Here is an 11,459-nt window from a genome sequence, read left to right as displayed (position 1 = left end):
CAGAATTAGCATAGAGCAGTGGTTAGGTATTTCATGAATTGAAATTAATTCATGGTTTATGGTCTATGCTCCCTGTGTTAATCATTTATGGCAGTTAGGAAACCCCTTCCTGTTCTTGGTGAATTATATCACTTTGTCTAGCTGATGCTGCATGCCTTTGGAATATCCAGCACCATGCTCAGGAGACAGGATAGCGGAAATTCTGGCCTGCTTTATCATGGTCAGTCTTGCAACTGGTCGAATGGGAAGGGACATCATAACACCATGTGAAAGATTCCAAGTGGTCCTATTTCTAGTACATAACTGATGATCTTATTATTTCAGTAAAGAAACTTAAGACATGAGGGCAAAGCCTGGTCTTCAAAGAATGTAGTACTGATCTTGGATTTAACGTGGCAATCACTTGGACGCAAGACAGAATGGCTCTGCTACCCTTCAGTAATGTTTCGTGTATGTATTGGCTCCTGTGCTTTTTTTTTAAAAAAATGCGCGGGGGTAGTTAGTAAAGCTGGTGGTGTGTAGTAAATCAAAATTCACAGATGCCGTACACCAGAGGAAGATAGAGTTCTGATGCCACGAATGTTTGTTCTTAAGTTCTGTGTAGTTCAAAATACCAAAGGCAACCTGCTTCCAAAAAAGTCTTTTGAACCTTCTGTTGGTGTAATAGTCTGTCTTAGAATCTGTTCAGTATTTTATCTGCATGCCACATCAGGACTAAAATGACACCATAAAGAGTATAGGTAATGGGATGAAATGATGAGGCGCATTGGACAAACTGGTAGTGGGCTTCGGCTTACCCATTTGCCAGTACAGTAAATTGCATCCCTCTACCCAGAAAGTAGCAAAGATAAAATGGTGTAATCTGCTTAAAACAACCAGGCAGAGTCATTTCGAATAAATGAAAGCAAGCAACGTGCCTTTGCTGCTGCTAATTCAGTGTCAGATGTGACTCTCCCAGAGCGAGGAAACACTACGTGCAGAAGAAAACTTACTTCCACAAGAATATCCTTGCTCTGGTATGGAGTATAGCATCTGCTCCTCATTGCAGTTTTTGTTGGTGCTACTGTGTCTCTACTGCACAAGCATAAAGAGCTGCTGAAGTATGGTGAAAAGGAGCAGGTTTAGGGCATTGCAGTATTCTACAGGAGAACTGTCCAAATGTGTCAGCTAATCATGACAGGCACATGCCATTAACATTGTTTTTGTATTTTAATCACCTCCTAAATTAATGCCTTTTCAAAATCTGCCTCACTGAAAAACAAAGCACCCAGGCCTGTGACGCACTGCTGTTATTCTGGGGCCAACAGCATTTACTCATGCCACTCTGAAACATTCAAAATCGCGTCTCAAGATCTCGAGCTGTTACTGTACTGGGTTTTGTGTGTGTTTACCTCGAAGTCTAGGTAAAGAGGCCTTAATTTCTGTGGTAATTTCAGATCTTGAACGTGGTGTTAGTGAGAGGCCCCGCCGCGGGAAGGCCTTCTGCCACGGCTCCTCCCCGCTGACCGGCTCCCCTGGCCCGCCACGGGGCCTGTCCCTCCCGGCGGCCCTACAGCTGCGCGACTGCTCCGGTTCCCCTCTTGTCCCCGGGCCGCGGCCATGACGGGTCCGCCGCCCCCTCTCCCCACGCCGGGACGGGCGGGGCGCTGCGGGGCATTGTGGGGCAGAGGAAGCGGGGGGAGACTGTGCGAGCGCGGTGCATGCCGGGATCGGGGCGGGCGGCACTCGGAGGCCCAGCGCGGGGTAGTCACTTGCTCGGTGTCTCGGGGTGTCGGCGGCGACCGGTGGGCTCGAGCCGGAGGCGGCGGAGGCTCCTGCCCGTCGGGGATGGCGGACGCGGCGGCCTCCCCCGTGGGGAAGCGGCTCCTGCTGCTGCTGGCGGCGGGGCCGGGCGAGGGCGAGGCAGTGGGGCCGGAGCCGGGGCCTGCGCTGCTCTCCCGGGCCTGGCGGAGCGGCACGGTGCGGGCCATGAGTGGAGCCGTGCCCCAGGACCTAGCGGTGAGGCCCCGGCGGCGGGGAAGGGGGGCTGGGGCGGCGGGGAGCCGCGGGCGGGGACGCCGTGGGTCGGGTCGCCCGCGTGGGCCGCGGCCTCCCGCCGCCGGCGCGGGACGCTGCCGGGCAGGGCTGCGGTGCGGGCGAGGCGCCGGGGCCGCGGGGCGCCGCCTGCCCCGGGCGGGTCGCGGCAGCGCCGTGCTGGCGACCTGCGCCCTCCCTGGAGCGCCCGGCCCGCCGCTCCCCGCTGGGCCTGCCGGAACGCGCCCCGAGCCGAGGAGTGGCGGGCCCGGCCTGCGGCGAGTGCGGCGCCGAGCGGCCCTGCGAGCTGCCGGGGCATGGGTCTCCTCGGGGCGGAGAGGGTCCAGCGGCCGCCGGTGCGGTGGTTGGAGGTAACTGACAGGGGGGTAACATGCGTCTGGGACGTTTCTGCGTTCTGACGCTGGTAAGTCTGTACGTAACTTCGGAGTGCTGGGTTTCTTTTCTTTTCCGCCAGGATGTTAAGTGTTCTTGACCAGCCTAAATGACGCCCCTTGTCTGAAGGCGTAATTTTGAGCTGGGATTATCAATTTAATTCTGTCTTAGATTTTGCTTTCAGCTGTAGGAATTTGTGCTTCGTGTAATGTGTTAAAACACTCTTTAGCAACTGTTTGGTTTATTTCTAGTATACCTTGCTGGGACACTGGGGTGGAGATCTTGCAAAGAGCGCTGAAAAGATACCTGTGCTGTTTTTCTGTGTATGTGTCGGTTCTGCAAGTATTGGCTGTGAGTGATGGCATACTTTGGAGAACTGATGGCATGCTTCGGAGGACTGTGGCTGTTAAAATAACCCACATTAGGGGGGTTGAGGCTCTGTATTTGTGAGGAGTTTTGTTAGTTCTCTTTAGTTTTTTAAAAATTTGTTGTTGTTGCGGTAAGTTCTTTGGACTTCTTTGCAGAGTTCCAACTATGAGAAGTTTTCTTGACTTCCTAAAAAGATGCTGCTTTCTTTGGCCTTGTTTTAGAACTGCAACTAAGTAGGAAGTAGTATGCTGATTTTCAGCTTTGCAAACCCAGGTGGCCTGGCACCCTGTGTCTGTGGTTGAGAGAGTCATAGAATCATCAAGGTTGGAAAAGACCTCTAAGATCATCAAGTCCAACCGTCAACCAACACCACCATGCCTGCTAAACCATATCCCAAAGTGCCACATCTACATGTTTTTTGAACACCTCCAGGGACGGTGACTCTACCACTTCCCTAGGCAGCCTGTTCCAATGCCTCACAACTCTTTCAGTAAGGAAATTTTTCCTAATATCCAATCTGAACCTCCCCTGACACGACTTGAGGCCATTTCCTCTCATCCTACCGCTAGTTACCTGGGAGAAGAGACCAACACCCACCTCACTACAGCCTCCTTTCAGGCATCTGTAGAGAGCGATAAGGTCTCCCTCAGCCTCCTCTTCTCCAGACTAAACAAAATCTGTAAGATCCCTTTAAGGATCTTTAAAAGGAAAATGGGACAAGTGTTTAAGACACTGTCTGCAATATGAAAATATACTGGAGCTAACTAAGACCTGGTCTGGATAGCTACTCTTGTAGTAGGCTACATTTGATGTGTATCATCAGTACTCCTGCCTTATGGAATCATCCATCCCAAATATGAGTATGATGTAACAAATTTTTGGTGTGTGGCTGATCTTATTACTGTTTTGGTGGAAGGACTGGTGGAGTGTTGCTTTATTTTCTTTTTTTTCTTTTTTTTTGTGTGGCACTCTGTCCAGTAAAAGGTGGTCACTTGTTTCCTGACTAGTCATTACCGTCCAACCATGTGACACCTGCTAGACTACCCTAACAAAGTAAAAATCAACTTCTGTGCTTGATAGAATGGGAAGAATATGATTTTTTTGGTGTGTGAATTTGTTACCTGGTATTCAGCACTGCAGTTCTCACCCCAGTTCCTTTCATCAACAATCTTCCACTTAGCACGTTTTCAGTGGTGTGGCTGTCTCTGAACACTGTATTCTTGAAATCTGTACAAGAACTCGTAGGTGTGAACCGTGTAAAATACTCAGGGAAGATTTTTCAGAGTTTTGCAATGTGGAATATTTAGTGTTGTCATGGAACCTTCCATGCATAATGAACATTGCTTTGACTGTGATAATGATGTACTGTCAGAAAAAGAAGTCTTTTAAAACTCATTCTGCTGGAAGAAGTAATGAGTTGGCCCCAGGCAGTTAACCACAGTTTAGGAAATACTAATCTAAGGTAAAAGTAATAATGAGGACTAGATCTGAAAAGGGCTAGCAAAAAAGTCTATTCTGCTCTTTAGGTTGCTTAAGCCTGTGCTTTCTCGTGGTATCCTGTAAGGATGGTTTCACTTAGTGGCCTGTAGTCTGACGATAGGCTTTTAGAAATACAAAACTGCAGTCGAATATCTACACCTTTCCAAGGCAGAAAACTCAGGAATAGACAAGAAGTATAGAACTTAAAGTGTTTCAGAAAGGAGCTGAAATAGCGTGTTGTTTTTTTTTTTTTCTTCAAATATTGGAGTTTTAGGAAACTATTACTTTTTCTGGTGGGGTAAAGGTTTTTCTTTTTTTTCCCTGTATAAATTTGGATATGGAGAGTAGCTCTTAAATATTCTTACTTTGAGAAAATGTAGAATAATCTTTATTATTAGTCAACAAAAAAATATATATAATGGTCACTCCTAGTTGTGCTGTCTTCAGAGCATCTAGAGGAAATTCTTGAGGAAAAACTATGCTGCCATTAGAAAACCTCTTTGCCTCTTCTAACTAGAAACAGATCTTACCCCTTTTCTGTCTGTTAGGACAGAATCATAAAAGACCATCAAGCTTTAGCTTAGTATTGTCCTAATATTGTAAAAGCACATGTTACATGTTAATCACAAAATAGCTCAAGGTGTCATATGCAGGACAGTACTGCTTTTGCTTATGTGGAAAAGTGTGTGAAATGATTATTTTTATGCATAGACAAGCTATCCAAATACCATGGAAGTTAGGAGGCCTAGGACACAAGGCGTTTTGAGTAGGACTGTTTTGGAATAATCCATATGTGCTTCTTATGGTAGAGAAAGAGTTGTTTGTTTTTTTTTTTCCCTGCCTCTATGGATGGTAAGTTATGTCTTGCACAAGTTTTTTTATGCCTGAGTTTTTGTTGAGTTCCTACAGTAATCTACACGTATAATTGAATGTATTCTGAAGACATTTCCACTTGTACATGATAAGTAGTTTATACAGTTTAACAAAAACATGTAGTAATCTAAAGTGTTTTACAAGAGATTTGATTTAATAAAGTTGATATTTAGAAATTATCTGGATTGTGGAATAAGCTAAATTTACTTTGCAAGTTTAAGAACTGTTTGAGTTAACCATAAATATCAGGATATTTCAACTACTTTTTCTAACTAGGTCACATTGGAAAAGAGCATCTTCCTATCTGGAGTCTGTATGTAGTAGATGAGGGACGCTGGAACACTACAAGACTGGATTTAGATTTATGTGCTCTCAAGCAGGTTTCGGATGCTACTTGAAAGTCATCTTGACAATAGAGAACAATGTGGGTAAACGTGTGTATACTGTCTGTTTGGGATAGGGTTTGTGGAGGTTCTTGCCAGCTGTGCATATGTGTCTGCTGCAGAATTTCAGTTCTCCCTGGGTGGGATTGAATGGGGAGTCTGTGGATGCTTTCAAACTGCAATAGATGTGGAAAGAGGAGTTTTCAGACAAGGAGCTGAAACTGGGACTCAGTGAATGTGGTGGGAAGGTCCACAACAAGCTGGGGTTGTATGAGTCCAAGATATCCAGATTGCATTGTGTGCCACTGTACTTGTCTTCGTTTCCTTCTGTCCTGCAGAGGGGATCGCGTTCCTGGATAATTCTTCCTATCAGCGAGACACTTGCATGTTTTTGTGTATTGAAAGAGCATGTGAGGGGAATGGACCACAGAATATGGTCTAGGCTTTGTCTCACTCCCTAAGTAATGTCTTTTATTGATACTGTTGAAGGCAGAATACTGGGCTGGATGGTTGTTAGTAACACCAGTAGGGTGTGTTGTTAATTTTTCTTGTTGTAAAAGAGATGTTTAAGAACAAACAGGATGTTGAACATTTTTTCAAATAAATTTGTACTTGCTTTGCAAGTAAAATACAGTTCTTGGAAGGAGAGCTGACTGCAAAAGTAGTGGATGTACATTTTCTCCACTTACTCTGTGATACTTTATTGGTGTCCTAAGTACAAAGTACTAGGAATGCTTGTTATGCCACAGGTTTTTTTCTGATAGCCTTTCTGTCTTCCAATGTGTGAAAGATTAGACATCCACACTAAAAAATTTGCATTCATATGGTGAGCAATGTCTTCTGTGGCTCCACTGATTACTTTTCTCGGGCTCAATAGGGTCATGAGGGATTCTGTAACCATTTATACCACTGAAATGCAAGGAGCAGGGATAATACAAGAGGGATGGAATACCTCTGCATTTGTAGCTTATGTAAGTAAAAGTTAACATGATCTATTAAAAAAAAAAAGTCTTGGCTTCTTTGGTACTGTAACTGCAGTAGAGGAAACTCGGTGTGACTTGCAAAGTTCTCGAAAGGATCTTAGCAGATTTGAAGTAGTTATCAAGTTGTAGATGAGAAATGGGGTAGAGACTCAAACTAAAGAGCCTTTGCGGTCTTGTGCCATCTTTGGTGTCCCTGTGTCATGCTCAGCGAATAGTGAGGGACAAGGGCAGTGGTAGGACTCATTTCAGCAGTGGTGTTATCAGGGCTGGCAATGGGACTATGAGGTGAAGGGCTATTCCTCCAAAATACGGGTTATGGAGAAGTAACAGTAACAAAATTTGTGTGACTGTATGAGAGGCTTATTAGCCTGCATGTATTTGGTTAAAGCCTTTGCAGAGCTGTCCTTGCACAATGCTGATTCCGTGTCCCCTGAGTACCTTCTCACCCTGCTGTTTTCCATGTTTCTGTTCACTAAGACACTCCAAGTTCCTGGTTTTTTTTTCTCCCCTTTTTCCTATTTGTGGATACTTGTTATAATTTCTTGACATCTGGTAGCAATTACTGTACATGTGCAGGAGTTTCGGTTGAACTGCTTTGTTCCTGGGGATTATGGAAATGCCCATTGAATGTTCACAGTGCCTCTGTAGCGTTTATGTAGTGTTTCTGATATTTTTAGGAAGTGTCACACTAGCAAACATGCTGTACTGATCTGCATGTGTGCAGTACTTTCAATACATTTTAAATCTACTGGACTTGCACAAAATAAATATGTTTGGGGAAGTCTAGGTAGAAATATGGAAGCTCTAGATTGAGAAGGTAAGCTTCTAAGACGGATAAATGCTGCCTTTAATACAGCAGTCTGAGTATTTTACATTTGTGTCAGTGAAAGAACAGCTGTACTGGACAAGATCAAAGGTCCACCTAGTTCCCGTCCTCTGCCCTGTTCTGTCTTGACTGGTCAGGTGTAGATGTCCCTATGCAGCTGTGGAAGGAATCAAAATTGCTAAGCCTTCCACCAGTGGGCTGCCAGGTGGGAGTTTTCTCAAGCAATGCTTAGCTTTAAAATTGCATACAGCATGACTGCTATATATTTGCATCAGTGAAGGGCTGTAAAATAAGTTTTTGTTCATGTGATAGTGGATGGTCTGTAGGGCTCACTGACTTGTAAATATTGGATTGACTTTGGAGGGTCAGTCTCCTCCTCCTCATGCGTGCTGTTTGTTGCAGCAGAATGAAATATTTCAAGTTCCCTAGTTCAGACTTAGTGAACCATGGTTATTTAACTTTGGAAGACTGCTGCTCAAATAGGCTTACTGCTTAAAATGTATATTCAAGGAATCTCTTAGTAGAGTTAACCCATATTCTCTGTTTAGTAATAGTTGCATCTACAGGTTTTATTCATACTGATAGAAGTGATATGAAAAATTGTAGTGTTCTTGCATGTTAAATTCATAGGAGGAGTATTCAGATCCAGCTTTGACTTGGAAAAGAGAGTTACTGTGTACTGGCAAAGACTGCCTGCAGGAAGCTCCTTGTAAGTATTTGCATTTGCGGATCAAACTGTTTGCCTTTGAAGAAGTTGAATGCTCCAGTGGCAGGTAGAAGAGATCCAGAGATTTCATCAAAATTGTTTGTTTTGACCTTTTGAATGTTGTTTTGTAGTGTGAAGTGTAACAACAGAAACAAGGAAAAAAGGCTAGAAAAATAAACTATACTGTGGCAAGACCTTAGATTTTTTCCCATCATTGTCAGAACATAGAATATTTTTCCTTTGGCAGTTTATTTTCTTGGGTGGACAGTGCTGACATAGTACGTAGAGGGTTTTCTTTTTACCAAATGAAATACCATAAGCTGGGAACATAGAAAACATGTTTTACGGTCTGTTTGGTGAATATACAGTCACTTTGTTTAGCTGAATTTCTAGTTGGCTACAGAAAGCAGTAGACTCAGTAAGAGCTGTGCAAATAGAGTAAAATTTAGCAAGTTGAATAGTAGTATGTGTAATCATAATTTAGGTCTCTGTCTTGACACATTTGTTGGTGTGTTTTTCTCTAAGGCAGTTGTATGTGTCACACTTCATATAAAAACAAAAGACTGAATCATGCATTTGTAATAGCAGTAGTTCAGCACTGTAACTGGTAAGGTTTTTGAGATACAGGTTGGCAGCTGGGAGTCCTTTTTGTCATTCAAATGGTTGCAGAAAGTCAGTTTTCTGTAATATCCATACTAAGATGTTTTCTCAGTTTTCAGTGGAGGTTTCAGTGGACATGCTAGAGGTTTTAAAGGTTTCTTTTTTTGTTTGCTTATGCTTCTGGGTGTGACTGCAAGACACTGCCTGATGCAGGCATTCCTGTGAAATACTAGCAGTTGCATACTTTTTTATGTTAGGTTTCAGATGGAAGACATTATTTTGTAGGAGGTGAGAACACTTAGACTTGTGGATATAGAGCAACTTCTGAGTGAAATGCAAGCGATTATGACAAAGTTGTTTGGGGTTCTTGTTTTGAGTTATTACTGTGTTACTTCTCTCTGCTTTGATGACAGCCCATTTCCTAAACATTTTGGATGAAAAAGATAGGCCAGTGTTTTACGTGAGCAACTGCTTCAAGAAATCGGTTTTGTAGTTATAACTTTTTAATGTACAAGGCATGAATTTTTTTTCTATAGGAGAACAATCTTCTGCATGTAGTATGTAGATACATATTCCTTGGGCATATCGCTGTGTGCTGAGTAGGTGTTTTCTTTTGACTGATGTTGTTCTGTGCTTCAGTGAATTCCTTGATTATTAATTAGACTGACCATTCCTTTTTTCCTTCGAGGTCTGTCTTGTGGTTGTTCACATTTCTTGGGTTTTTCTATGCGCATATTTTGACTTCTCCATGTTGCCAGTATACGCTTGAGGTTTTTACAGAGCTCCAAGTGTTTTAACCAACCTCCAATCTGATGGTGGCTGCAGTAGAGCCACAGCATGTTCTTATAGAAGTGTTTGGAGAAATGTCTTTACAAGACTTGGCCAGTGTAATGAAAGTTTGTGTATTGTGTTAGTGTTTGGTTGTTGAATAGCTTTTTAACATGGTCATAAAATACACTTGCTCATACAGTAACTTCTCTCAGTAGCATTAGAGTGCTCTCTAAGTAGTCTTAATGCTTCCAGTTTCAACTGCTGATTACAGAACCAAAACAAAATTCAGTTTTATCTCCACATAGTTACTGTCCTGAGGTCACTGTGCTTCTGACTCCAGTTTCTTGCACAATGCTTCATACTTTCCCTGTGAAGCCACTGGTGTCTGCATCTAATAATTTGTGCTACCCCCTTTTGATTAGATACTCAGTCTAATCAGGGCATCCAAATTTTCAGTCAGTGACAGATGTAATTTATTCTGTAGTTTCTAAGTATGTTTTATTTTGAAACTGGTCTTATTGCAAGCCTGTCTGTAGTTGTAAAAATCTTACTAGTTCCGTCTTGTTATCGTTGATTAACTGATCATGCTTTTCTGAGGTGGTGCTGCTTAGTAGTGACTGCCTTGTTGCCAGTACTCGCTGTTGGGAGTCCCTTTTTAGTATCTGGCCTACACTAGGTGGTGATGCTCTGTTTGCAAAACACAAAGAGAGATGGGGGGCAGGTTTTCTTGTATAACCAAGTTTTCTTTGCAGTTTTTGCATGCTTAGCGGGCCTTTTGCCATCTTTCTGAATTTCCTCCAAAAAGCTGTGGTTTTACTGATGTCCACGTGGTTCATTTTGACATTAATAACTGTATTCAGAGATGAGTTTAATTTGTTAGAATTGCTTAGTATACTAAATGACATTGAGGGGGGTGATAATGGAGAGAGGCTGACAGTTTCTTAGACATTCTTCTAAAGAATAGTATAGTTTTCTTCTTAAGAAGAATAGCTTTGGTTTCTTATTTTCAGATTGTTAAGAATGTGGCATTAAACTCCAGGTTAAAGCTTTTCTTTGAGATTGGGTTTTTTTAAAGTATAGTCATGTGATCTATCATCTGATAACCTAAAATAAATTTTTTACTTTATCCAATTTAATCTGTAAAACTCATCAAAAATGAGATGTACTACTACTTTATCACTAATGTTTTTTCAAGAAAGATGCAAACTTGGAAAGCAAAGGAAAAAGAGTGAGGCAAACCAGAATTAGCAATTGGAACAGCAAATTTTAAGAGGCTGTGATTGTAAGAACTTCCAAAAGCTCCTCAGGTTATTCTCTGGTCTACATAAGGTAGCATTAGACATGAGGCCAGGAACGTGTCTGCAGAGATTTGATACTTGGGCATTATGAATAGTGGTGCAATAAGAACTCTACTGCTCCAATACTTGCCCTTTTAAAATTAATAACTTTCATCCTGCTTTTACCATTCCCCTTAGACTTCTGTAAATCATAGCATTCCTCATTTTCAGTGCAGTGCCATTTAACACTTTGGATACTCAAGTTCAGGTTAGATGCAGTAAGAGAAAGTCCTGTATACCATATGTAAGCTAGATAGTTAAAACTTGCTTTGACTTTTAACTACTTCCATTTGTTGCCATTCTTTTTCTTGCAGCCCCCTCCCCAGCCCTCACCCTCACCTGAAATTTATTCTGTTATTTGGCAAACCACTGGTATTGTCTTAACACACTAATGGTTATCAGATTCATTTTTTCTTATTTTTAAATACATGTGCTGTATTTGCCACTTACCAATTATACATGTACCAATGTTAAATTGTTTAAAAAGATCTGGGTATCAAACCTGTAATTTAAAGTGTTGCTTTTCCTTCAGAGTACTGAACTGGAGGTCCTCTTCCTTTTCTTTCTGATAACTGGGTTGTAGAATACTTGGGATTAGGAATAAATATCATCATCTGTACAGTCCAAATAGCTGCAGGAAGAAACAATAGTAAAAAAATATTGTCTTGCTGTTATTTCACTGAAGTTGGTTTTTACAGTATTGTGATTGGGATGCAGGGAGATATC

At 42.4% G+C, this 11,459-nt stretch overlaps 1 protein-coding gene across 4 annotated transcripts in view; it reads left to right on the top strand.

The window, feature by feature from the left end:
• Positions 1 to 1,712: 1,712 nt before the first annotated feature.
• The window catches only part of KDM3B (lysine demethylase 3B), a 66,406-nt gene continuing 56,659 nt past the window's right edge, over positions 1,713 to 11,459 (top strand). For 3 of the 4 annotated variants that reach the window (XR_012766065.1, XM_075441831.1, XM_075441833.1), the window contains exon 1: positions 1,713 to 1,998. Coding sequence is in view for 2 of the 4 variants with exons in the window: in XM_075441831.1 (XP_075297946.1) it covers positions 1,828 to 1,998 (171 nt within the window). In the remaining 2 variants the exon portion in view is untranslated. The remainder of the gene's footprint in view (positions 1,999 to 11,459) is intronic. The other variant, XM_075441832.1, reaches the window with a different exon arrangement.

This window comes from Opisthocomus hoazin, chromosome 22 (genome assembly GCF_030867145.1).
Source record: "Opisthocomus hoazin isolate bOpiHoa1 chromosome 22, bOpiHoa1.hap1, whole genome shotgun sequence".
Taxonomy (NCBI): Eukaryota; Metazoa; Chordata; class Aves; order Opisthocomiformes; family Opisthocomidae; genus Opisthocomus; species Opisthocomus hoazin.
The sequence above is the reverse complement of the archived record's forward strand: the minus strand, read 5'-3'. Positions and strand labels throughout refer to the sequence as shown.